The sequence below is a fragment of the Poecilia mexicana genome, unplaced genomic scaffold (genome assembly GCF_051168715.1).
Source record: "Poecilia mexicana isolate PSO_F unplaced genomic scaffold, ASM5116871v1 scaffold_15, whole genome shotgun sequence".
Classification (NCBI taxonomy): domain Eukaryota; kingdom Metazoa; phylum Chordata; class Actinopteri; order Cyprinodontiformes; family Poeciliidae; genus Poecilia; species Poecilia mexicana.
Genome location: NW_028263384.1, coordinates 22840490 through 22868104, shown reverse-complemented (window position 1 = coordinate 22868104; position 27615 = coordinate 22840490). Strand labels below are relative to the sequence as shown.

The following is a 27615-nucleotide window of genomic DNA, read 5'->3' as shown; positions in this document are numbered from 1 at the left end:
CATTTTTACTTTTTCCAACACTGCATGATACTGCCACCACCACTGGCTGATTTTGGTCGGTTTTAACCAACATCAATAGTAGCTCCGGGAGGAAGTGGAAGAAATTGATCTTTTCACAGATTATCTGTCTCATGTTAAATTGCAGGGCCGGCCAAAGTATTTTTGGGGCCTGAAGCAGATTTTTATTTGGGCCCCCCCCCCCATACCAACATTTATCATTCCTAATCTACTCTGTGTGCAACATACTTGCATTCATTAGCATCGTTTGAAATGAGCTCACATCATACCAGTGCTATTATGGTTATTACAGGAGTAATAAACTAAAAAAAAAAGTGGATTTTTGAAATGCAGTGGTACCATATTATTTCAACTATTTGACCGTAACATCAACTGATAAACACTAAATTTATAGTAAACAAGTTTGATTTCTCCAAAAGTAACAGCAGCCATCAACAGGAGGAGATTAACAATTATTTATGTAACAAAACAATAGAGAGGTTGTTTTTCCATGCTGTTTAGTTTTTCAAACTAAAAGATGTTTGTTTTTTATTATTCAGTGTTATTTTATGTGTATATATACATGTGTTGTCATGCTAGCTTGGTGCTCTTGGGGGCCCCCTAGAGGTTTGGGGGCTTTAAGCAGCTGCTTATCTGACATGGTGACAGATTTAATTTGTAAAAAACATTTTTATAAACGTTACATACTGCGCTGGTGATTTTACCACTTCACACGACTTACTGTTCAGGTTATTAATGTTTCATTGTTGATTCTTTCTGAAAAATCAGATTTTTTTTGCCTCATTCTCTTAAGTAAGAAAGTAGGTTTACATTTTAAAATCCATGTAACATCAAAGCATAAAATGTATTTTTATGATTTAATAAAATGTTTGGTAAAAAAGACACCTGATACGATTGAATAAAGTTAATATCAAAATGACTTGGTTTAATAAATTAAATTTGAGACGTTTCCAGAGGTTTTGCTCCTCAGAGTCCTCTGTGGTAGATCAACGTTTGGCCCGACGCTCCGGCCTGCAGCTCCTCCTCCACGCTCTCCCGGTTTATCTGTGAAACGAAGCCGGAGTCAGTTTGGAAAACCTCAGAGCCGATGGGAAGCAGAAAACCCTGAACCTCACCGTTCCCGCCGGCGAGAAGAGGCTGAAGGAGACGGGGATCATCAATCCGAAGACGAGCGCCACGCTGATGTGGCGACACGGCGCCATCAGCAGAGAGTTCCTCTGGAAAAATCTACTCCTGCAAAAAGAAAACAGATTATATTTCTGTCCAAATGTGGTTGAAAATACTATCTAGCGGGATATTTCCACAGGATTTAAACTATTGGATTAATCAATTGAAATAATCAACTAATTTAGTAATTAATTAATTGTTAACTGGAGTATACAGACTCAAAGGTTATTTGCTAGAAAAAATACAAATATACATTTAAATTTTGCATTTAAGATTAAAAACATCTGTAAATGTGTTCTGTACATCAGTTTAGCTTCAGATAAAATTATAAAAAAATTACTTTTAAGCACTTTTTGCTATCCAATTACTGAGTTAATCCTGCACTGTGTTAATGTTCTTAGCTGCAAAGGAATTCTGCTGTTGCATTTTAGACAATAAAATGTTTATTCTCTTATATTTGTCTATTTGCATATTTTAAATGCACTACAAATATCTCTAATATTGCAAATAAGTCTTAAGTGATTACATGAAAAATCTGCTAAATGTGCCATTTTTTTATATCAAAATGCTCGTCATGATCAATAGAATGATCTATTGATTACAAGTTGCAGCCCAAATTTCCACTGTAAAATTTCACAAACATTTTTAAAGACCCCAAACAAAGAAACTGCTAGTTCTGCTTTGTCTTTACTGTACTTTTTTGATTACATCACAAAAGGTACAAAAAATTGAGAGATCCCAAAAACGAAATGCTGCAGCTGCACAGCAAAGTTTAAAATAACGTGGAAAGCTTTACAGTAAAATAGAGGAACTGAACCTCCTTTAGGTAAACTCTATCTGAAGTGATTTTATAGAAAAAGTTAGCCAGTAACTTCAAAGAAAAACTAATATTAATGATATAAAAATAATACAAATCAAATTCACCTTTGTAGGAATAAAACCAGCAGGTTAGGAACGCCAGCAGTCGTCCCAAACAGCACCGCTCTCGACAGCGCAGTTTCCCACACGGCCTAATTAAAGCAAACTTTTAATTCTAAAACTGTTGCATTAAAATTTCATTTATTTTTCTGCTTTTTTAACCTTTGACCCTGCTGCTTTGGAGACGCCAACAGGGTTTCCGTTACAATCGAACACTTGGATCCCTGTTTCCGTTTCCTGGTGTCTGACGGTGAGAACGTTGAAGAACGCCAGAGCAGCTGAGGGAGGTGAAGGAAAAGATCAGGAATCCACAGCAGGGAAGAGTCAGAAACACAGAGAAAACAACAAAAAACACAGAGAAAAACAAAAAACACAGAGAAAAACACAAGAAACACAGAGAAAACAACAAAAAACACAGAGAAAAACAAAAAACACAGAGAAAAACACAAGAAACACAGAGAAAACAACAAAAAACACAGAGAAAAACACAAGAAACACAGAGAAAACAACAAGAAACACAGAGAAAAACACAAGAAACACAGAGAAAACAACAAAAAACACAGAGAAAACAACAAAAAACACAGAGAAAAACACAAGAAACACAGAGAAAACAACAAAAAACACAGAGAAAACAACAAAAAACACAGAGAAAAACAAAAAACACAGAGAAAAACACAAGAAACACAGAGAAAACAACAAAAAACACAGAGAAAAACACAAGAAACACAGAGAAAACAACAAAAAACACAGAGAAAACAACAAAAAACACAGAGAAAAACAAAAAACACAGAGAAAAACACAAGAAACACAGAGAAAACAACAAAAAACACAGAGAAAAACAAAAAACACAGAGAAAAACACAAGAAACACAGAGAAAACAACAAAAAACACAGAGAAAACAACAAAAAACACAGAGAAAAACACAAGAAACACAGAGAAAATAAAAAACAGAGAAAACACAAGAAACACAGAGAAAACAACAAAAAACACAGAGAAAACAACAAAAAACACAGAGAAAAACACAAGAAACACAGAGAAAATAAAAAACAGAGAAAACACAAGAAACACAGAAAACAAAAAACACAAAGAAAACAACAAAAAACAATGACTAATAAAAATAAAACAAAATAATATTTTATTAATAATTATTAATAATTTTTATTAATAACTAAAAATTAGCAAACACTCTATAAAAACTCACTGACTTTTTTTTAGACAAAAAGTCAATGAAATAAAACTAAAACTACAATGAAAAACCTATTATAACCCTGGTTGAGACGCAATATAATTTGCACATGTGAAAAACGTGCAGAAAACTTTTTACATGTGAGATTCCCCCATTTTATTTGTTCTTCATGTTATAATTAATTTATTATTGTGAATTTTCATATTTACTCAATTTTTAAAAAGTGATGTCCCATGCAAGATGTGATTCTACACATTCAGACATGTTTACACGCCTGAAGCCTAATTTGAGGACAGGCAGGTCACCTGACAGCGGGATGGGCAGAATGGACCTGCAGAACGTCTGCAGCGGAGGGCTTCTTATGCGGAGTCTGTCGATAAAAATCTGAGGAAGAGCCTAAAATAATAAACACAGAACATCCAATCAGCGACTCCTCAAACTGTTTAGCTTTCGGTGACGAACTCTGCAGTGAAAAGCCGCACACACCCCAGCACACGTCGTGTAGGAAACGGTTCCCACCATGAGCAGAAGCTGCGTTAGTGACATCTTCTTCTCCTGGAGACAAAGAGACGGTGAAACTGAACAACCTGCTACTTTTGAGTCATTTTGCAGACTTTACCTTCTCTGTTGAAGAGTTTCTGTGCATGTAGCTGAACCCGGCGTTGTAACTCTGCAGCAAAAACTGAACAGCAACATGAATGACTTCAGTTTAGCAGCATCAACAAACTGAACAAATGCGAGACGACGAGCATCATTACCTGCCAGAACATCGCCGCTTTGACTCCGCTGTGAGGCAAAAGACTCGCAACAACCTGGAAACAGGAAGTGGTCGCTGTTTAGCAGCTGAGGGAAGTCATACTGGCTTCTTTAGGTTTATTTTAATGTGAAGAGAAAGAATATTCACAAAAAAACAAGCATGTTGGATGTATATACAGCACAAAACTATATGTAAAATGCATAGCAATACATTAATTGTATAGATATAATTTGAAAAGAGTAGAAACTGTGATATGAGTAAAAATCAGATGTGTAAATATGTGTAATGTTGGACATATTTGGATGAGATTTGGAAAGGATTTAATAAGACTTGTCTACAACTTTTTGAACTGGGCATGAAATTTAGTTTTTTTATGTTTGATTATTATGATACATTTTTTGTTTTCTTTTTAATTATTTTATTTTTTCTCTGGCATCTTACTTGTTCAACATAAATAAAGATTTCATTTCATAATTCAAATAATATCGATACCACGTCTGTATTGATAGTTTCAGATTCCCTCTTGAAATTTTATTTTTGTATTGTAGTTCCTCGACTCTACTGCTAAAACATTCTTTTGTTTTAATTTGCTCTCAAATGATAACTCAAAAATGTTTTTATTTTTCTACTGTTCACAAAGCATTTTGTGAAGACCCATAAACTTTATCCAAATTCTATGCTGGGTTTCAACGAAAATAATTCTAAGAAAAATCACAAAGGTAGAAAAAGGTATTTATGTTATTTATGTCTTTTCAAACTAAAACTTTTATAAAATAATTATTTCACTCACTAAGATGTAAATCTGTTTTTAATGTTTTCTAACAAAGGAATGTCCTGGACTGTTACTTTGTTAGCAAACATGGACTTCAGGTAATAAACACACTTACCAAAGGTCCTGATATTGGTAGATATGCTGGAAAGAAGGAGAAAAATAAAAGTCATAATTTTTTTCAAACTGTACAGGAAACAAAATGCATTTCAGAAATTTACTTCAAGTAACTAACTGGAGGTGTGAGGGTGGAGCAGTGAGACAGTGGTGAGGTGTACGGTAGAGAGAGAGTGAATGTGTTTAGAGCAGGAGTATAGATACATCAACTCTTATTACAGTTTAATTTATTGAAATATCTCCACATTGTAGGTCAGTATAATTCTGGAACTGTTTCTAGTTCAGACTTGATTAAAATGTTTTTGGTTGAGTTGTTGCTTCTTTTTGGACAATTGTTTCCTCTGGAATGATGAGTAACTGTGGCAACGAGATATTGTTTTTTCCAACCAGGAGAGGCTGATTAACATCTTAAAAGCATATCATCCTTCCTTGTACGAGTTAGGATAAGTCTATGGGAAATAATACACGTTTATTACTTTTTTGAACTTAAACATTCTTAAATAATGAAATTTTAATTGTTTTAAGGTGTCATGTCACTTTAAATCCAAATAAGCCGCTACGGCCACGCCCTCCCCAACTCAACTTTTACACTCGTATATGCAAATGGCTGCAAACAGATGCGCAATTATGCAACTATACATCTTTGAAAAGCAGAAGTGGAGCCTCCTGCACAACCAACAAAAATGTATCAAGCAGTTTCTGGATGATAAATCAACAACAAAAGAGCCATTGTGCAGCACATACAGTGGTAACACCAGCTGACCAAATGTGCTGGAACCACTAAAACATTTTTTAGAAATGAAATAAAAAGAAAAAACAACATTGCAGAATACATGTAATTTTAGGTTAAACACATAATTAATTCTAGTATAATAGATTCAGTTCCCAACCATTATTTTTTGTCCTTTAAAACTTTTACTATCATTAAATATAACATCAGTTGGCATTAAATTGTTACAGCATGCCTAGTAAAACTGAAATGTGAATTTTGAGACAAAAATGCTCGTTTTCATTTCATACCTGGAGGGCGGAAAAAAAGTGGAAGAACTGCACCAGAACCAGGGTGGGAAGAAGACTGTAAACACAAGATAGAATAAATATCATATGCAAAAAATAATTTTAATAAAAGTTGAGATTTGTATTAGAAAATATGTGAAATCTAATTAAACTTACAAGTGAGAGGTTCACTGCCGCTTCATCCTGTCAGAAATGCAGATATTAAAGGTTTGCTTTGTTTTAAACAACTTTACGTACTTAAAACACTAAAAGGCACTCTGACCTTTTCATCCAGCTTCTCTGTACTTCCAATAAGAGAATGGGCTTTCAGTATTTCAGCCTGAGGAGAGCAGAGAGAGCAGATTATTACGACCAGGCCAACATCGGAGCAGGTCTCCATAGTTACTGTTAAATCTCACATTAGAGGAGAGCAGCAGGGACGGATCCAGGAGACAAACCCAAGTCCTCAACCTGCTGAGGAAAGACTGAAAAACAAAACGGGTTCAGTGTAACAACCATTAATGATCTGCGTGTTTAATCACTGCGGTGAACTGTTACCTGGCCTTGGTTTTTCCACTGCAACAGATTAGCATCCATAACGAATAAAAAAATAAAAGTTTACAGAAATTAAAGTAAAACAACCCACTGAAAAATAATCCTAAAAGCATGCCTTTCTCATGCTTCTGAGGTCAAGATGTTTAAAACGAGACTTCCGCTTTAGTCACGTGATCAGCGCTGTGGGTGGGTATGTTCAAGATGCATTCAAAAAAGAGGAAATAACAGAGATATGAAACGTTTTATTTTTAGATCACACACTCCAGTTCAATACATCAATAAGTTGTTAGATAATTAGGTAAAATTGATATAATTTAAATAAAACTGGATAAATGCTACATCTATTAGTTAAATTAAGACATTCAAACATTTAAATTATTTATTAGATATATAATAAAACGAGAACATAATGGTAAATCCACATTTGTTTATTTCACAGTCCTATTTGACAGTAGGTCACGAATTAGTTTAATATCCATCATAGTCGGTGGTAAAAATATTATTAATCCTGACTTCAACATATACGCCCCTCTCAATATGGCGTCGACGTTGACGTACGAAGTTCTGAAGAGCACCTGAAGGCAACATGACCGACAGACGCCCTTATTTTATTCTTCGGGAAATACTTATTTCGTGTTAAATCCTTTACTGCAATATAATTTTTCAAAGTGTAACAAAAAATATTTATTTATTTTATTTTACTGATTTTAACGACTGATTTGTGTCCCGCACGTGGCTAAAACCTCCCTCCGGTTGTGACATAATCCAACATGGCGGCCACCGTTGGCAGACTGTTCAGGACCTCTGTGAGTTAAACTCTTAATTTCTGTCAGCTTAGGCTGTTTGTTCGCTCTGTTTACCCCAGTTTGCAGCTCAGGAAGCAGGAATAAACTCATGTCAGAAGAAGTTTTTAATTAATTTGTTCAGAAACGGGTTAATGTGCTGCGTATATATCCAAATTTGACACTGTGTTTCCAACCTCTGGTTCGCGGGCGCTCCATGCAAACATTTAAAAAAAAAAACGTGTTCAAAATTTATTTGTTAATTATTTGTAAATGTGCGCTATAATTATGTATTTTGGCTAAATCTTTGAAACAGTTGCGTGACTTCATTTGAGCAGCGATTGAAATAGTTTTCAAATGATGCCAAGATCAAAATGAAGGTTAAAAACAAGGTCAAAAACAGTGGTTATTTATATTACTGCATAAGATATTTGGCACAGGTTTTCCATTTGTTAAAATATTGCAACAAAGTCGATAAAATGAAGACATTTTGTCCCTCAATTTAATTGAAAGTCATGAAAATTTGTTACCCAAAATCACAAAAAATAGTAGTTGTGTTTTCTGTTTCTGTATATGTTACCATAAAAATGGCAAATGCTCTTACTGCCTTATAATTAAGCTAAGAAGTAAAAAAAAAACCTAAGAAAGAAGTAAATAGTTGGCAGCTGGCAGCGTAAATCCGTGGTCATCTGATTGACTTTTTTTCTTGTTCATTAAATGCATCCAAACTAAGAACCTTTTTTGTTCCAGTTCTTCAGTAATTTGTATTTTTAAGTATTTCTTATTATCTTGTAGGTTCAGGTTGCAGCTGGAGGGCTGAAAGTTGCAGCTGCTTGCCAGCATGGAGTTGGCGGCGCTGCCAGGGTCCTTTCTGCTCCTGTTCTCCAGAAATCCTTTTTCTCCACCGGTACGTATCGCATCACTAACAACGTCCAGGAGTCAATATTATTCTTTCTACTGCTGATGATCATTAATCAGGTTAATTGTTTTAGTCCTACAGATGAGATTAAACCAGAACTGTTTGTTTAAACCAAACACGGCTCTGTCAGGCATGGTGGTGGCAGGGTGATGATTTGGGATCGTTTTGCAACTGTTTTTCTTATTTTTTTTTATTTTTTATTTTTATTATTTTTATTTTTTTTTCTTTAAATTTTGCTTTTAAAGCAACCAAAAACAGGAATTTACAACCGAATGGTAAATAAACAACTAGAGGATTAATAATTTTACATCATTTAGCTCTTTATTTATCAACTGGTGTCAAACTACAGATTAAATTGTATTTTTCTTCCTGTAAAGTTTATTTTATTTTTCAATCTTCTAAAACAAAAAAAATAACAGAAGCAAAATTGTTTTAATTTAAAATAAATAAATATTAAAGAATATTTATTAGAATTTACTAACTGTGTAAGATTTAATTTTCTCTGCTTCAAAAAGATTTAGCAAATTAAATTTTTTAGTTTAGTCTCTTTTCATATGAAACAGTTGCTGATTTCAGGCATAACGCTCCGTTTACAGACCAGCCTCTTGTGTAAAGGAGACCAGAGAGAGCTGCTGGCCGGATCTCCAGATAACAGAGTAAGAATCGTTTGACGTTTTGTTTATCAGGCTCCTCCAGATGGGCGGCCGCCGTCACTCAGCCGGCGCCCGGCTTTAAGGCCACGGCTGTCCACAACGGGGAGTTCAAGGACCTGAGTCTGGCGGACTTCAAGGGAAAATACCTCGTCCTTTTCTTCTACCCTCTGGACTTGTGAGTATTTGTGAAAAAATAAATAAACTGGGATTTAAGATGTGAAGATGCAGAAATGGAGAGAACTGAAACAGTTTGTTGTTACTGGCATTGGACTAAAGCGAAACCTTTTTAATTCCTGCGTTTTTGCTGTTTTCAGTACGTTCGTGTGTCCGACGGAGATCATCTCGTTCAGCGACAAGGCCAAGGAGTTTCACGACGTCAACTGTGAGGTGGTGGGCGTCTCTGTGGATTCTCACTTCACCCACCTGGCCTGGATCAACACGCCACGAAAGGTGCAAATGACTCTGGATACGCAGAGACTGCAGCGCATATGTAGATGAATATGTGTGTTAGCAGCTTTTATTGCCGTTCCAGGCTGGAGGTTTAGGAAACATCCACATCCCTCTGCTGTCGGACCTCAACAAGCAGATCTCCAGAGACTACGGGGTTCTGCTGGACGGCCCGGGAATCGCACTGAGGTGGGCTCACTGTATCAGGAGTTATACCTGTTAACATCTATAGCTTGTTTTATTTTCATATTCAAAGCCCTTAAATTGTTTCAACATATTTTGTGTGAGCCAAACTGTGAAGAGGAAGTAAAATTATATGTGGATTTCCATATAAAAACGCCCACAAATAAAGTCCAGCCTTCTTCAGAGGTGATTTGGTTTGTAAATAGTCCAGTTGTGAGTAATTTAATCTCAGTACAAGTCCAGATGTTCAGTGAACATTAGAGAACAAACTGGATCATGAGTTTAAATCAGAGTAGCTTATAAAACAAAATCCCCAGTTTTTAACATCTGTTTAGTCAATCCGGTTCAAATTCAGAAGGACTTTATTCAGCCAAAAGGGAAAATAAATCAACAATTAATTAACTAATTAATTGATGAACATCAGCTTCAGTTTGTGCAAAAGCAAACAACTTGATTTTGGTTCCATCTTCTTCTGAATGAAGTGTTTAAATGTAAACAAAGAAAAAAAATGTTTTTTTCAAATTGTAACCAATTTTGGGTTTTTATCTAGTGACTTTTTCTCTGTTTCTTTTCTTAAAATGAAATGACAGAAAAGTTTCAAAAACTTTTTATTTCAATCATTACAGTGTAGTATTAGAACCAGAGTGTGAATTGTTTAATACAAGAATAGTCATAATAATTAATATGAGAATAACATTAGAATAAAGTCATGATATTAAGTGAATAAACTTGTAATACTACTTTATTGTTGAAATGCTTTTTCTGAATTTTTTTTCTGTGGCCTTAATACTCGTTATAAATACAAGATGTTTGGTCCTGGGTCGGCTGTAATCACTTTAAACTAAACTAGAAATTTAATGGTGGAAATTAAAATCCAGATTTTCCAAAAGTTACATCTTCAAAAACAGTAAATTTGAGGTTAAATTATGGAAATGGGCCTGATATTGATGAGGGCACTCTGGAAGAAACCGTCGCTGTGGCACCGACTCGAAAGTTAAAGTCTAGACTGTTCGTGTCCAGCATGTGTGGGGTCTGCAGAGTTGTTGTGTTGGTCTAAAATACATTGAGATATGTGGTAAATACCTCTCTTGCCCAGAGAAACATCCGATAATCTTGTTGCATTGTTTTAGGGGCTTATTCATCATCGATCCAAACGGGGTGGTGAAGCACATGAGCGTCAACGACCTGCCAGTGGGTCGGAGCGTAGAGGAGACGCTGCGCCTGGTCAAGGCCTTCCAGTTCGTCGAGACGCACGGAGAGGTTTGTCCAGCCAGCTGGACGCCTAAGTCGCCCACAGTGAGTATCTCTGGGCAAACTGCAGATCCCTACAGCACCTAAACATCCCTGATGCTGTCCGCAGGGGGATACGGCAGGCCGTTTTAACATAAAATCAGTTTCACCACACTTACAAACAGATATTCAAAATTGGCTTATGAGTACAAGTATTAGAAAGTTAAGATATCTCTAATTATGTTCTGACTTGTGTAAATGACAAATTTGCCTTTGAGTTGTTTAGTCAATGAAGTTCTGAAATGCTTTTTGAAGATGCACCATTTTCAGCTTGGAAATGGGTCGACAGCGACTCTCTTAGCTTTTCAAAGCCGGTTTGATGCATTTTGTTCGTCGGAAGTGAATAAGCAGAAATTTTTTGCAGATTTCTAAAATGGTATTCAAATTCTACATTGTGGCATTTTCTGACAATTATGTGCAGAAATTGAACAGCTCCGTAACGACACAGGGGGCTCACGCAGTTCTTAATTCAGATTTCTAAAAATGTAATTTTGATGAGTCACATTTACATCCACGTTATTTTATGTTGTAATTATGGAAATGACAAATCCAGTAATTTGAGTTATAATTATTATTCTTACTAGACAGAATGTTAGTGCGGCGAGCTTAAATTCAGATTCCTGTAAGTCAAAATGCCTTTTTAGATATCCAGAATGTAATTACTAGTAGTGAGACGTTAAAATTATGTTATGTTATGTTACGTTATGTTAAAATGGCCTGCCATTTTCCCTCCTCTTTTGGATTAGATTAGCTTGGAGTTGAGGTCAAAGGTCGATCAGCCTGCTTCATGTTTGGATGGAGACTAAAAGCTGTTTGACTGACTAAGCTCATTACTTTACCTGAGCAAAGGTTACAGATCTGCTGCAGTGACCTTCATGTTGGCCCCCTGCTGGAAGGAGCTAACGGTTAAATTAGGAGACCTGCTGGGATTTTTTTATTTTTTGCAATCAAAATCCCTGATTTTTGTGGTGCTATTTTACAAATATGTTCAAGAAATTTTGCAATATTTTTTCCCATTAAACAGTTTCCAAATTCTACATACAGAAGAAAAAGGACACAAGCAGATTTTATTCCTTGAGGAACGTAAATGGATCAATTTACATAATTTTCACAGAAGATAACTTTATCAAGTGAGGCAGCAGGTTTCTAGTAGAAACACTGCCACCTGCTGGTGGGAGCTCATGGAGCATCGCTGTAAAGTTATAGTGAAAGAAATAAGAAAAATGTAGGCAATAATTTTTCAGTCATATTTTCACCATCTTATTTATCTATTTATAAATATCAGAGTTCCAAGCTAAATCTCTTATTCACAAAATATATTTAGTTCCCAAATATTTAGCTTATATTTAATTGAAAACTAAATGTTTAATTTTCAAACTAAACATTTTGCTCAGATCTAAATATTTAGCAAGTAAGCTAATTATTATCTTCATTGACACTCAATATTTTGACCATTTGTGTAAAAGTCAATTATGCATTAGTGTTTAAAAAAAAGCAGCTATTTTTATGTGAATTTCAACAAATTATTGTTGGTAAAAGGACAAATTGTTCTTTTACCAACAGTAAAAGAACAATTTTACTGGTTAGTTTTTTATAGTAAAAATTTTAAATTATTTAAACTGAACTGCTTTGCAACAAGAAGGTCCTGGGTTTGAATCCCCAGCTGGATTTTGTTTCTGCTCTTATCAAGTGTTCGGTGAGAGCAGCATAATGTCTAATTCTCGTTCCTTTTCAGATCAAACCAACCCCTGAAGGATCGAAGGAGTACTTTGAGAAAGTCAACTGACCGTTCCCACCGCCGTCAGGTGAAAATCACAGAAAATAAAAAGCTTCTTAGTTTACTGATTAATCTGTTCGACAAACTCCTGGCTTTGATTCGTCTGGACCCGTTTGTGTTTCTGTTTATCGACTCGCATCTCCACTGTATGAAGATAATAAAAAAATCACACTGAGTAACCCCTGTACATAAACATGTTTATTTTCTTTTTACAGCAAGTTAATATGCAGGTTCAAAATGTCTGACATTGGTACACAACATGAAGTGCCAAAAATCAACCAAAGTGGGAGAGAACTGGAAATTAGAAAAAAGGCATTTGCCACTTCTCATACAAGTAGGGTACATACTGTATTTACACAAAGTAGGGAGAAACACTCTGCAGCACAGTGTGGTGATGAAAACATCTAGTTTTAGGTGTACATAAACTTTACTTTGTACAGTAGCAGAAACGAAGCGCCGCCTCGTTCCTGCAGATAGACGGCGTTTTTCTTTTTAGCTTACCGAAAGACGTGGGGCCTCTTTAAAGCTTTGAAATCCAAATAAAAAACATCCCCCAAAAGAAGAAAAGTGGGTCGAAATGTGGCTCCAGGAGTTTGAAACAGAAAAAAATGGAGGCAGAATTTGATGAAGGTGGTTAAATGTGGAAAAAACTTCATGCAGTTTCAGGCAAGCTGTAACAGCGCCCACCCCAAGCACCGAACTAAGAGAAAAACAAATCAATGCAACTAAAGGATTCATTAAAAAAAAAAAAAACACCCTGTAGTAAAACTGTACAACGAAAATACATTTGGGATCTACATCTAAAGGTACATTATTAAGGTTATATACACGCCACCCCATCCATATATTATCTTTACATGTAGACTTCATTCAACCCAAACATTTAGAAAACAAGACTAACTTGGAGATGGGATCACATCAAACGGCCATTAAAAACAAACAGAAAAAGAAAATCAGTTCTTCCTGCACCTCAGCTGCTGATCCGTTCCTGTCCAGTTCAGAAACCCGACAGCTGGTCAGAACCTCACCGACTGGATGGACTGCTTCTGGAGAATTAAGCCACCAAACGGAGCATGGCGGCGCGTTTTTGTTGTTTTCAGTGAAAGTAAAAGAACAAACTACGGTACGGCGGAGAGACGACGATACTTCGAGTGACTTCCAGGAATACAAAATAGAAACGAACCCGGCTCCCGTATAATCCGACGCAACAGAACCAAGGCTTTCCGAACGCTCCGGCCTCTTCACTGAAGAGAGCTACGCTACTCCGTCAACGTGTCGTCTCGTTTGGGACTGGCTCGGGGGGAAAAGAGAGAAAAGTCGGCTTTAAACATTCAACCCCCCCAACCTTTTCCTAAAGCAACTGATTAAAAAATACATCTCCTCCACAGACTTCTCTCTCTTAAAGTCACGGTGTTGAAATTTATTCAGAAAAAAAAAAAAAAAAAAAAAACACAATGTTGAACAAAGTGAGATTCTCACAATCTCTCTGCAAGAGGGAAAGGAATAAATGACTTGTGCCTGCCGTCTTCCAGAACACGAAGGTGGATCAGTCAAATCCCCGTGTTGCTGCTACGCTGCTTAGTCGATTTTCACGTTTGTGTAGATCTTCCTCACAAAGGCACTTGTTCCCATGTAGCCGACGGCGCCTGGAAACAGATTGAATGAAGCGGGTCAGTTCTGCAGAGGAGCTCTAGGAAATGTCTGAGCAGCAGTCGGACCGGAGAGCCCAGAAGGCAAAAAAAAAAAAAAAACACCTGATTGACAAACACTTTTTGAAACGGGGGTTGTGTGGAGTATGTCTGAGTAGGCATTAGGCAGAGATATTTAAAATGTTTGAGGGCCAAAATCAAACGAGCAGAAGAAGAGTTTGTTCTGAATGTATGGAGTACAGACTAAAACAGTGACGACCCTCCCCCACTTGTTGCTGCATACTGCTGGTCAGCTGGCTAAATGCAGGCTTCTTGAGATTTCCCTTACTCATGAGAAAAATTTACCATTTCAAAAACAGTTGTGCAGCAACTAAGACTGAAACAATCTGATTAATTTCAATGAATCGATTATTGAAATCAACTAATTTAGTAATAAATTGCTAACCAGAGTGAACCAACTGAAAACAGTTTTGAAAAAAAAAAATACAATCAGAGCAATAATTAAAGCAAAACTGTACAAAAATATACACATTTTGCATTTAAGGTGAAAAAAAAATCTTACTGAGTGTAAAAATGTTTTTACCAAAACTCCTCATGTTGCAGTTTTAGCTTCACCCGGTTCAAATTGTGCACAAAAAATCCATTGAGCTCCTTTTACTATTCAATTATTAGTTGGATAAACACAAAAATAACCAGAAACTGTACTAATTAAAAAGAGGATTAAAAAATGGAATGAGTTTTTTTGCATCTTTTAATGTATTTCTACCATGAACTCAGCAGAATGTGCCACTTTTTATCTGGTTAACCATCAGAAAAATGGATTTCTGAAATAACTCTTAGCTGGTGGTAATTTATCACTTAGAAATTTAACAAGGAAGCAGATAAAGTCCTAATTAGAAGCTGCATGTTCTCAACTTTAAATCAGAGTACCCATGTTTCTTCAGTTTGTGACATGTTGGTGTTTAAATCAGAGCAGAAACTCACCACACATGATTCCCAGAGCAGTGCTGAACACGGCCATGTACCCAAAGTAGAAGGACGTTTGAAATAACCCATACATCCTGAAATGCACAAGAAAACATTTTAGAATCAAAGAACATACTTTTAATTTCATTTCAGTTTTCTATCAAATATTATAAATACAGCCATGACTCACTTAGTTTTGAAGAAATAGTAGTAAAAGGAGTACATGTAAACATAAACCGCAGTAGATGCAGCAGAGAGGAAGCTCGTCCACTGCCTGGAGAAACATCAAACAAACATTTACTCACATTTACTTGAGTTACTCTGGAAATATTTTTACTACGCTGCACTTTTTACTTTCACTCGAGTAATTTTATAATGAAGTATCTCTGCTCTGCTCTTGAGTAAAATTTCTTCATTTTCATGTTTTAACTGAAATTCACCAGACACAAACACACACCTGCAGTTTTTGTTAGAGTTTCATAAGTCTCTTATTGAAAATAAATAATTTGGAAACATTTTCTTTTTGCCTGATTTTATTACTTATGTGAATTATTGTCAAATGAAAATACCAAAATTTTAACTTAACTTTATATTTTGGTCCATCTGACGAAGTCATTTTTAAATATTAAGTGGTTGATGTTTTGATCAGTTGATTAGACTTTTTACCAAATACTTTTTTACTATTGAGTAAAATTTCTGGATTCTCTGTACATTTTTGGTTACTCTGCCACCTCTGTAGCATAAACACATCAACTAGAGAATAAAACCCTGATGTGTGTTTAAAACAAACGCTCACCATCTGTAATCCTCGGCGTTGAGCAGGAAGTATGTGCACACGATGGTGACGCACACCGTGACGATGCAGAGGATCACCAGGACCAGCATCATGAAGCCGTACACGTAGTAGATTTTGTAGGCCCAAAAGGAGGTGAAGATGAAGTACCTGACAGGAGAGGAGGAGAGAGCGTGTCGTTGCGGCATCTTACGGAGAACCGGATCATTTCCTCAGGAAACACTTACATTTCTATGAAAATGGAGCCGAAGGGCAGGATTCCCCCGAGGCACACGATGACAGCCGGCTCCATGAACCTGAGGCAGGACGAGATTCAACACAATCAGAGCGTTTATATTTCCCTTCAGGGAGACTAAACATGTTTTCTAAACATGTTTTATTACTTAAAGAAGGACAAGTCGGACGTTTTTTTTCTATTTTACAGCCGATGTTTCCATGAAAAGCAGCAGTTTGTCCTCAGAGTCGGCGGGTCAGACTTACAGAACGGAAACAACTTCAGGTGTTTCAGCAGCAAACACACAGATTCAATCAAAAGGTAAAATATAACAACAAAAATAACAATACAAGGCTGTACAAGCAGGGGCAGATTTACAGCAAAAGAAAAAATCCTGTGCAAGAATATTCAAATGTGCAACTGTAAAGATTGTGCAAACAATAGCAGGGATTTGTTGGTTATAAAGTCTAGGGCTGAAACAATAATCAATTATTGAAATAAATGTCAACTAATTTAATAATCAATCAATTGATAACTGTATTGTGCAGAGTACAGACTAAAAAAAGGCCATTTGACAGAGATACAACATTCAGAGCATTAATTAGGTCAAAATTTAACAAAATCTTTTCATTTTGCAAATGAGAAAATATTTAAAACCTTCTTTTTCTTTTCTCAAGTGGCTGTTCAATAATGAGGAGTTATTTTCTTAAAACAAGCTCCTATATTTTGCTGAAAAGTTACCTGTAAGTTAGTTTTGTTTTATTCCAAGTGTGACAAGATATTTACACTAAAGTCTAGGCAGAAATACTTGGAAAGATTTTTGTGTTTTGTCCATCTGTACATTTAATTTGCAGTAATGTATGTGCTGCTCCCTGCTGTAAAATCATCCACCCACCATTTCTTCTCGGGGATCGGCCGCGGCACGGCGTTCACTCTGCAGGGGAAGTTGGGCTGACCAGACAGGTTTCGCCCCAAAATGGTTCCCACGAGGTTCAGAGGCAGAATGACGAAGAAGCAGATGCAGCAGACAGCAACCTGGAGCGGAAAGAGAAAATATATTGTTTACATCTGCTGTGTTTTCATATCCCCCCAACTGTCGGATCAATCAACACAAATGATCAGCAGATGGACTGATTAGTGACAAATTTACTTTTCCCCATTGATCTCGAATGAAACAGCAGAAAAGGCTTCGTTATGAACTGTAGGAGGTTTATGACTGGATAAAACCACGTAGAGTAAACGGAGTGAATCGTTTCTGGTGATTTCATGGAGGCTTCAGCTGCACAAGAACATAAATATATGGAGAATGAAGAGTTATCCAGCCGCATATTGATCAGAGATGTGACCTTAATTTCATTTGGTGGTAGAGTAAAGGAGGCTAAAGACACATTTTTATGTTGAATTTATGATGTTTCATGCATTTTCTTTTGTTCTAACACATAAAATTCCTCTAAAATACATTCAGGTTTATGTTTAATGTCAAACAGAGGCTGTGAATGCTGACTGAGCAGCAAGCCAAGCCTTCAAGCAGCTGTTTCTAGTTAAGAACATCGTTGTTGTTGATGAATTGTTGTTGTCCTGTGAAATGCGTTTATTTCAGTTGAACTCTTTAGTTTAATCCGTTTCCTGTTTGTCCAGCGGATTCGTTGCTTCTGCTGCTTCCACCAAACGTTTTATTCTCAGCGCTCTAATCGGGTCGCAGCAGACTGCCGACACCGCAAGCTGTTGACTCAGATTCCTTCTGCGTGTTGCAATGTGAAGCAACGACTCACCATGGTCCCGAAGGGGATGGCTCTGGAGGCATGGTAGTAGATGGCAATGAAGTTGATGAAGAAGGCCGTCCCGCACACCATGGCTGGGATCATGAAGGCCCCGATGAACATCTGCTTGATCCATCGCCTGCCTGCAGTGACAGATTCAAACCTTTTTAAAGGGTTTTTCTTTTTAATGGGTTATGATTTGGAAGCTTTATTACCTCCTTGTTTTGCATACAAACTTCCACCGAAGTAGCCGTTGACAGGGGAGGTTGCAGCGTAAACAAAAATGGCTGTGCTCAGCATGGAGCCCCTCCTGCAGAAAACACAGAAGGTTTGAGTTCAGACCGGTGGACAGTTTCCTCTAAAGTTTTATTCCACATAAAATGTATTTGAGTTTTTTGATTGTTTTTTTCTGTTAGCACCCCTTATAAATAGCAACACATTCTGTCAAATTTCAAAAGTATGTTTCTGGGCTGCAAAACCCATAAAATGCAATCGATAATGGAAACTTTTGGGACGTAACTGCAGCGGCTGGGAAAAAAAAAACACAATTACAAAAAAAAAGATGGTATAAAGACAACAAATAGGTTGACTATGTTGGTCAAACATAAAAATAAACTGCAGGAAACCGTTTTCCAAATGGCTCAGAAAGTGCTGTTAGGAATAATGTAAAATAAATAACGCAACATGTCAAGCATAGAATTAGACTGAACGGATCTTCCCTAATGGACCAGGAGCTTTATCACCGATACCCAATGTAGAATTTTTCTCACTTTTGGATTGGTGCATTTCTAGTATTTATTTAATTTACCATGGAAAATGGAAATTAAGTAAAAACAACACAATGTTCAGAGTTCAGATACTCACTCTGTGTATAAATCCTCCACCATCGCAACGATGATGACGATGAAGGAGACTGAGAAGATCTGGCAGCCGGAGCCGATGAGCGAGGAGAAGATGAGCGGATGGCTGGACGGCCTGAAGACGTCGCCGTGCACCTGCTTCCAGCCATACTCATCCCCCAGATCCCTGTCCTGTCGACACACGGCGACAGGAAGCAGAGCGGAGCAGCTTCAGCGACGAAGAGGCGTTTAAAACCAGCATGATGAAACCAAAGTTCCCGCGGGTCGCTCACCATGTCGTCCATTTCTTCCTCTTTGCTGTATCTGGCGTAATCCTTCCTCAGGGTTCTCATTAGGATCATGGACACCAGGCCCACCAGGAATATGACCATCATGAAGGAGTTAAAGATGGAGAACCAGTGAATCTAAAGGCAGGAAAAAAAGGTTAAATAAACATAATGATAGTTCATTTTATCTCCAGACACCCAGTGACACTACAAGAAAAACACTGTACAAGACGTTCAGTAGAAACGAAAAGAAACGGGAGATGAGAATGAGAAGGGAAACTTGATTTGATTTGCTTTGGGTAGGCCTGTTCTAATAACACTTTTTATAAGCTGTCCCAGAAGTTATCGCAATAAACTATAATATTTTTGTTTTGAAACTGTTTTCAAGTAACATAATGGCATAATAATGCAAGTAAACCCAGGGCAGATTTAAGACTTATATCATCCAGTTTTTTGTATAAAGAGAAACAAAACAAACAATCATGCCAAAGCTTTAAATAAAATCTGTAAATGACTGGAAGTCAGTGAATCTGCTGTAAAACTGGGGTGATTTGAGAAAATGTGGAGGATTTAGTCTGAATCATCTGAAGTTCCCAAAGTGAGAGTTACAGAAATGAAACGGGGAAATGACAAACACTGTGGATCAGGATGAAGCAGAACATGAGCAAAGAGAAGGACAGAGATAGAAGAGGAAGAACATATGAATAGATAAAAACTTAAACTCCTCTAAAGCAGGAAAAAAACGTTTTTGCTTCTGAGAAATCCTTAAAAAAAAAAGAAGCAGCAGTTTTATTTGCACTTCCTGAACAGCAGCATCCATCCCAGCATGAAACCTGAGGAGCGTTTCTCTCACCCGGTGCTGAAAGAAGGACGGGTCCAGGTACTTGTCAAACCTGTCCTCAAACTTCACATCCGACTTCTTCCATTTCACCTGGGTGGGAACAAACGGGCAGGATTTGAGGTCAAATCCCGTAACCCACGGTAACCGTGGACACGCCCCACTTCCTGCCTCTTTTCCCTTAGCAGCTAATCAGAAAGCGATTCAAACATTTTATTGTTGTCAATCTGATCATATTTAATAATTTATTTGTAAAACCACTGGCATCAGCATTCTATGTACCGGCAGTACATTGTGTTGTTTTAAGTCTCCCCACAAGTTTCCAAGTTCAGTTTATTAAGTCAATCAGTAAAATGTAATCAGGACTGCTCAGTCTGTGGGATTCTCAAAAGAGGAAAAAATGCAAATGATTCACAGTGAATTTCTGGTTTTTTAGACTAGTCAGTAAAACATAAAAAAAAAACTTTTTAAAACTGTAAAAAGTGATTACTTGTCAGCTTCTTATACTTATTTTTCTTTTTAACATTTTTTGTAGGGATTTAATGATATGAAAATTCTGGCCAATAGGTATTAATATTGCTGTTCTGGTCGATAACTGATATCATATATATATTATATTTCACTACTGTTGACACATTTAAAAAAAAAAGAAGAAGATGAAAATAAATGCTGGATTAATATCGGCCCAGTTTTGTTTATCAGACGATACTGATGTTATATCTCTAATGAGAAGTGCTTAAGATTTTAGATTCACAGCAAACAGGCTTCATCCATTTCCTGGACTTTTTCTGCGATCTACAGAGTTAGGGCAAGAATAACTGTTTTGTTTTAAATACGAAAGTAAATTTGTAAAAACAAACAATTACAAGTCCAGTAGAAGACTTTGTATTTATTTTGATTCAAATAATTTAAAAAGACTTTTAGTGTTTTATGTTAACGTTTTATTGCAGTTGATTGGATTTTTTTAAGTTGTATTGATAATCTCTGCCACATAGCTTTTTTTTTTTTTACAGATTTTTAAAAAGTCATTATAATGTCTTTAAATACACATTCATGCACTCGAGTCAATGAGAAAAAAATCAGAAGTTCTGCTTTTTATGCAAAACAACAGTTTGTTCATGGCAGTGGCTTTGCTATGTCATCACTTTTGTATTCAAATATATAACATTAAAACATATGTTGTTAAAAGTAGCAAATGTTAGACAAACTAATCTTCACTTCAAGTATCCTGATGATTAGTCTGACTGAAAGTATATTTAATTATGTCAAAACATTTAATAGATTGGAATTTAATCATTCATTTGCCTAACCCCAACCATCTGAACTTTTTAATCCAATTGTTAAAAACGGGGAGATTCATAGCTTAGTTCAGTTCTGGTGAACCCAGTGCGGTGTCGTCTCATAAGCTGAATATATTTCACAGAACAAATAAACGTATTTGCATTTCCCAGAGTCTAATGAAATCACGAAACGGAAGCCTAACATTTGCATACTATGTACAAAGAGCTCTCAGTACTCACAGAATAGGACATGGCGATTCTGGTGTTTGGCATGAGCTTCACTTTGCCTTCGCTCGTCAGGTTTACGTCAACGATCCTGTTGCCGTTGTAGCCGATCTCCAGCTTTTTGTACGTCCAGAGGTAATGTTCTTCTCCGTTTTCGTCCGCCTCGCCGACGATGCCTTAAAGAAAACGAGATGGATGGAGTCACTGATCTGACAGAGGCAAAAGTGCTGATAGGGCCTCAAGTCTGAACGCAGCGCTGCTAGTCAGGACGTGCAAACCAAAATAAGGGGAAGCTTGTTGCATTGCGTGTCACTTGGGTTGCCACAACTATCTATAGTCCATCTATAATGAAGGTCAACTATAATAAACGCATCAATGTCCTCTATAAACTATGTGACTTCATTTAAGCTGCTGAATGAAATCTGAATTCGTCTGTTTCCACTGATTAAACTTTGATAGATTTAAGAGAATTTGATTAACTCTTCGCCTACATTGTTCATGTGCAGTTAACCAAATTTATTCCATTTCTGTTTTCATAACGTTTCATTTTGCAAGTTTCAGTCTCCATTAAAACCAAGCGAAGAGTTTAACAGGAACACATATTGTTCCCTTTGGACTTGAAGGGTGAATCTGGATGTTTATTTTCTACTTCAATATTATAATTAAGCACTTATCTGTAAACATAAATAATAAAAGGGTTATTTTAATAATTGTTATGGGAGAGGTGGGATGATTTACTTAGAGAAACAGGACAAACTACTATGCATGCAATGAAACCTAAGGGTAATTTATAGAGGTGACATAAAGGTAAAGTTTTATCACAATATTGGCAATATTGTAATAACAATAAAAAAATGATTAAACTATTAATTAGCCCCACAAACAAATACCACTCTTGATAGAAAATGGATGCATTTGCAGGCTTCTTTAGGACACCAGCCACATAAAAAAGTGTGATTTATGTCACTAAAATGCACACAGAGGCAGGAATATATATATATAATATATATATATAATTTTTTTTTCTTTTTTTCAAATTTATTGACATTTATTGATAGTCTTACTGAAATAATAGAGAAAATATGAAACAACCCTGACAATACAGATAGTTTTGGGAGATTTTAAACATTAATTGAAATTTATCACGATAAATGACAGGATAAATGCCCATCCCTACCAGAACCTTCTGCTCCAAGGCAACAGAGCACCATATATATTTATTTACTATTATTCTGCTTTCTGGTATACAGTTAGTACAAAAAATTGCCAAAAATGTTAGCTTTAGTAATTCAGTTTTTTTATATTGCACCAATTCACCACAAATATTTACAAAAATGCTGGGAAGCTAAAGTATCACTTTCTGTACTACTTTCAGAAGCAAAGTAACAATTCTGCTTCTGTGCAGAAACTGTTAGTTTGCTTTTAGTAAGAGAATCATTAAGAAGGTACAAGAAATACTTTTATGCTACAAATAATGAACATTTAGAATCAAATGTAGCAGCCAGTGTCTTCCCCATCCACATAATAGCCCGGTTTGAACGCAATAAAATTGATAACACTGTCAAGTGTTTCTCCAAGGTCATAAAGTAATAAAGTCGAGATCTGCTGTGTTTGAGCTTGTGCATACAGTTCACCGTCATGCTTGCTGGAAAGTCGATGACTCAGTGCAATCGACTCAGTGCAACCCAAAGTGAATTTTATTAAGTTATCTTAAAACTTCAATCCAACTGAATCCATGTGTTTGGCTTGTTGGCATGTTTCAGGATATAAATGTAAGATGTTTGATCTAAATATCTAAGCATCTCAGAAGTGATGAATCACGTTTTAACCCCTTAAATGCAGCAGAGTAAATATCAGAGCCTCACCCACTGCATGCAACATCCGCATGCAGACGGGTGGATGTTTAATCAGCCGGAGGAGTGGTGGCCACGATTGCGAAAAAACAAAAAAAAACAAAACGTGACTACAAGTTTAGCGTGAAGAGGAAGAGACCTAAGAAGTGCCTTTGACATCCCTCTAATAGTACAGGTTGTGTGACATCAAAGCTCTTTCGCACAGGTGAATACACTAACGGTAAGTTGCTGTGGATCGTTTGCATCCTAAATCCGTTTTAAGGTAAATGAAGTAGTAATGAACGAGTAAACAGCACAGTCATGCAGCTTCATTCCCAGAACTGGGTTGATCCCTTTGACTTTTTGGTGGGAAAAACATAGCAATATTTAAAAATCCCAAAACTTTTCAGCATCAACCAAAACCCCAGAGGTTGAAAGTAGCGTCACTTACCCCAGATGGGCAGGTCATCGATGTACATCTGATACCAGTAGTGGTTCTTTATAGCGTAAACAAAGGCATCCTGTTTGGGTTTGTCCAAGTCAATTGAACAGTATGTGTTCTGCATGACTTCCTCTGCAGAGATAATGGGACAAAACATTTTCAATTAGGTCCCATAAAATGTGAAACATACATGCATTAACAGTTTTTCGTGCGTTTGGGCCAAACAAAGCAGAAAACCTTTAAACTTGATGTCCAGGCCGCTGAACTCCAGCTCCACCCCCTGCAGAGCCTCTCCGAGGGTTTCATGGTAATGACTGATGGTCTTCTTGGAACCCGCGCAAAAGGGCAAAGAGAAATACTTGTACGTCTCCTGTCGATTGTGGTAAGGCCCCACTGTGTTCATCCATAAAACAACCTCCTCCTTATCTGTGTACTACGAAGGGAAAATAAAGGGATTTATTCAGAGCAGTTCAAGAATGCTGCACCTGTTCTGCAAGTCCATCAGGTTTCTGAATATACAGTCTTGAGCCATGATTAGCTTTAGGTACAGTTTCATATCAGTGGCAACTCAGCAGACTGTGATAATGAGGTTTAAATAAAAAAGGGAAACCATTAAAGCGTAAAGTATGCATCAGTCCGTTACTGACATCAAGGCATGACGAGGTTTTCAAAAGTGTTTCAAAATTGCACAAAAGTGAAATCTTTTTATTGCGATGCCAACCTGATAGATCTGTCACAATAACAAATTTTGCTGAACAATAAATTACCCCAGAAGTTATTGCAATAAACAATAATGTTGTTGTTTTGAGACTATTTTCAAGTAATATAATGCAAAGGTTATAATAATACAAGAACGCATTCTCAAAGGTCAATAAACTGTAATGAACATTTAACACTAGAACTGGAAGACATTTTAAATATCCAAAATAAATAAAACAACAAATAAAATTAATCATGAAGTCTCTATAAACAAAACTATCCTTCAAAAAAAGGTTTAGTTGTGACCCAAACACCAGACTGAAGATTTTTATGATCCAGTTTATGGTAGAAAGATAGAAAGAAAATGATAAATCATGCAAATGTAAATTATTGAGTTTGTTTTAATTTATCATGCAATTAACTGATTTATTGCAACAAGCTTACAATCTGTTTCTCATTACACTGCAGATCAGCTGGCTGAAAGAAGGCCACTATACTTTTCCTTTGCTTACAGGAAAGGTTAATTTGGTTGTTTGGAAAAAATGATGGTGTGGAAACTAAAATAGTTGGCTGCACTGACTGCCAACATTATCCAAGCAGATAGCCCAACTAATTAACCCTTTATTACTACCTTGGTTTACTGATGTTAACATAAAAAGAGCATATATTCTGCATAAGAATGCACTTAAACTATTGAATGTTGTGAGTTCTTTTTAGCTTAAATTATGTACCAAGATAACAATAAATGTCATGTATTTATCTTTATCTTTTTATAAGAAAGATAAACAATGTTAATTATTATTTTTCCAGAAGTAGGACTGGGTATGTCATTAAAAGTGAGTTGCTGATGCCTCCAAAACTAAACACCTTTTATTTGCTGTTGACAGTTATAGAGCTAATATTTTCAAATGCAAATTTAACACACAAAAATTAGCATTCATTTATTTTTATTTTTCTCAATACCTACTAGCAAAATAGACAAAGTTAATAGCTAAACTATGTTAAATTTACCTGAAGATGAGAATAAATCTTCAAACCACCCAAATTTTCTAGAATCTCTTTTCTCAAATATTAGCCCAGGTCAGGTTAATATTCCATCCAAAACGGAAAAATAATTTATAGATCCATTTCAAGGTTTAAAAAGGTCTCATTTCAAAATGAATCTAAGCGGAATGTTTTTTTTATTTTAAGGCAGAATTACTCGTTTTTAATTATGTTAATATCTTATTCTACAGTAACGAACATAACATTTGGACTCAAAGTAGGATTATTACATGTCAATTAACTTAAGGTTCCCCCCCTACTCTAGTAGAAATACAAAACGTTCATTTAAATATCGTGATATTTTTTACTCTGTATTGATTCTAAAACAGATGCCCATTGTATTCAAATTTGAATGCAAACTAATGAAAATGTACCAGTTATCACTTTCAGGTACACCTGTATTACTCTAGAAAGCGATATGCCGTGGCTGTGTTTGCTTACGTTGAAGGAAGTGAACTTCCACGTTGTATTAGTCTACTCATCCGACTGCTTTCATACCTACACCAGGTTTTTTTTTTAATATTCAGACTGATCAATGAATCCAAGACCTGCTCAACACTTCGAGATAGTATCCGACGAATCAAACGAATAACAGAGTAAATACCAACAGGCCTCAACGTTTCCCATGTGTTCCAGCTTAGCCTATTTACGGTTCTACTTTTGTTTTAAGGCTAAATGTAGTTTAAATTTGCTCAACTGACTAATGGAAGCCCCTTGGTGCTGTAAGAACAGATTCCACCGGTGCTAAAGGAAAGCTAGTATGGAGCCGTTGTGAAAAGCTAACAGTTAGCATGAGCGGTTAGGCCGATTAAGGGTTGAATGTTCGCTGGCTAACTGAATGCTTATCTGTTCAATAGCACAGCAAGTATCGATTTATCACTCAACAGACTAAAGTTATACACCCTGGTATGTATGTGATCATGTTTCTTGAACCGCAGCTAGCAGCTTACCCACAGCATAAACGTCCATTATTTTTCAACGCTCCCCCCCTCTTTCTCAGTCGGCCTCATTTAAACGTCGTCTTACCGTGTGCTCATGCTCGTCCGCGTCAACAGGTAATAAAGAGCCCACTACTGCAAGGAACGCCGCCACTGCCAACTTCCACCGGGAAGAACCCATTATTTTTTGGTGAAAGTATGCAGAAAGATTGGGGTTGTTAGCAACGCTGGGCTAATATCCCACCTTCTTCCTGGTTGTATGACAGAGGCAGTTTTCAGGGATGCTCTCTGTACGCTCTCACCGAACCTACGCTGGATTGGTCGAGAGGAGTCACGTGGTGCTCGGTGTCCAATCAGCGTAGAAAGCGATGGCTCCAGCGGTGGTTGGAGGAACTCTGTCGGCGCATCTTCCGCAGGCTTCAGCCACGTCATCCCGACTGCCAAGACCAGAGCTTCACCTTTGACGACCCGACCACGCGTGGACGGTGCGGGGTTTTATCATAAAATAACACTTTTAAATTGTTCTCAATGGCCTAAAGCTGGCACCCTGTTTGCTATTCTTAAATTGGCATATTTATGGAGTATACCTAAAAGTACGGAAGAGGATTAGGGCCATTGAAAATAATTTTATTCTGACTTTAATCACAGAATGTTGGTATTAAAGTCAGAATATTGAGGAAGAAAGTAATCATTCTGAGATTAAGGTTAAAAACCTGAGATTAAAATCTGAATCTTGAGATTAAAGTCAGAATTCTAACTTTAATTTCAAAATTAAATTAATCTAAAAAATAATCTGAAAATTATTTTTTTTCTCAGAATAGAACTAATGAGAATTTTCATTTATCTGTTCCAAACATCTGTTCAGGAATTGGCTGGGGTTTGTTGGAAATATTAATTATGCTGGTTTTAATTATGTTTAATCTTAGCTAGTGTTGAAATATTAAATTGATTTTTGGTTGTTTTGAGTAGGCCTCAATTTAGACTCATGGTTTAATAATATAACTAAAGTAGAGTTTTAGTAGAACACAGACAGGTAGCTAAGCTATACTGCTATTGTCATGTTCACAAACACTGGGTTTGTGTCAACATTAAATACATTGGATAACATTATTTAAGTGACAGAACTGAAGTGGAAGCTTAGGAGTTATAGCATTGGAATAATTTATATACACCAGGGCCGTGCAGAGACTTTTGGAGGGGCAGGGGCTCAAAGTTAAAAAGGGGCACATTTAAAAACAAGACCTTAAAACAATTGTTAAAATTCACAATGATACT

The 27615-nt window shown here is 36.5% G+C and overlaps 3 protein-coding genes across 3 annotated transcripts; 1 reads left to right on the top strand and 2 right to left on the bottom strand.

The window, feature by feature from the left end:
- Positions 1–917: 917 nt before the first annotated feature.
- Positions 918–6664, bottom strand: sfxn4 (sideroflexin 4). The gene is made up of 14 exons (XM_014967961.2): positions 6487–6664; positions 6348–6413; positions 6212–6268; positions 6106–6132; positions 5953–6007; positions 4934–4959; positions 4048–4101; positions 3909–3971; positions 3776–3844; positions 3595–3685; positions 2266–2381; positions 2110–2195; positions 1134–1251; positions 918–1062 (listed from the first exon to the last, which is right to left on the bottom strand). The coding sequence occupies exons 1-14, from the start codon at positions 6523–6525 to the stop codon at positions 985–987; spliced, it is 945 nt and encodes a 314-aa protein (XP_014823447.2). The 5' UTR covers positions 6526–6664; the 3' UTR covers positions 918–984.
- Positions 6665–7166: 502 nt separating this feature from the next.
- On the top strand, positions 7167–12713 carry prdx3 (peroxiredoxin 3). Its single transcript, XM_014967962.2, has 7 exons — positions 7167–7289; positions 8061–8172; positions 8871–9012; positions 9152–9287; positions 9370–9473; positions 10598–10763; positions 12493–12713. The coding sequence occupies exons 1-7, from the start codon at positions 7254–7256 to the stop codon at positions 12541–12543; spliced, it is 747 nt and encodes a 248-aa protein (XP_014823448.1). The 5' UTR covers positions 7167–7253; the 3' UTR covers positions 12544–12713.
- A 1-nt stretch (position 12714) lies between these two features.
- tm9sf3 (transmembrane 9 superfamily member 3) lies at positions 12715–26619 on the bottom strand. The gene is made up of 15 exons (XM_014967958.2): positions 26429–26619; positions 23897–24092; positions 23669–23791; positions 21401–21561; positions 19896–19973; positions 19049–19180; positions 18781–18947; positions 18132–18226; positions 17929–18059; positions 17052–17191; positions 16170–16238; positions 15946–16092; positions 15340–15423; positions 15168–15244; positions 12715–14180 (listed from the first exon to the last, which is right to left on the bottom strand). Exons 1-15 carry the CDS (start codon positions 26519–26521, stop codon positions 14113–14115), a joined length of 1761 nt encoding a protein of 586 aa, XP_014823444.1. The 5' UTR covers positions 26522–26619; the 3' UTR covers positions 12715–14112.
- Between the last annotated feature and the right edge of the window lie 996 nt (positions 26620–27615).

Excerpts from the sequence above, each read along its gene's own strand:
- tm9sf3 (XM_014967958.2), bottom strand. The coding sequence starts at position 26,521 with ATGGGTTCTTCCCGGTGGAAGTTGGCAGTGGCGGCGTTCCTTGCAGTA. Across the intron at positions 23,792-23,896 it reads CCTGGACATCAAGTTTAAAG|AGGAAGTCATGCAGAACACA; the intron begins GTTTTCTGCTTT and ends TTATCTCTGCAG. Across the intron at positions 21,562-23,668 it reads CGATGACCTGCCCATCTGGG|GCATCGTCGGCGAGGCGGAC; the intron begins GTAAGTGACGCT and ends GTTTTCTTTAAG.
- prdx3 (XM_014967962.2), top strand. The coding sequence starts at position 7,254 with ATGGCGGCCACCGTTGGCAGACTGTTCAGGACCTCT. Across the intron at positions 7,290-8,060 it reads GCAGACTGTTCAGGACCTCT|GTTCAGGTTGCAGCTGGAGG; the intron begins GTGAGTTAAACT and ends ATTATCTTGTAG. Across the intron at positions 8,173-8,870 it reads GAAATCCTTTTTCTCCACCG|GCTCCTCCAGATGGGCGGCC; the intron begins GTACGTATCGCA and ends TTTGTTTATCAG.
- sfxn4 (XM_014967961.2), bottom strand. The coding sequence starts at position 6,525 with ATGGATGCTAATCTGTTGCAGTGGAAAAACCAAGGCCAG. Across the intron at positions 4,102-4,933 it reads TACCAATATCAGGACCTTTG|GTTGTTGCGAGTCTTTTGCC; the intron begins GTAAGTGTGTTT and ends TCCTGTTTCCAG. Across the intron at positions 2,382-3,594 it reads TCTGCCCATCCCGCTGTCAG|CTGCTCTGGCGTTCTTCAAC; the intron begins GTGACCTGCCTG and ends CACCTCCCTCAG.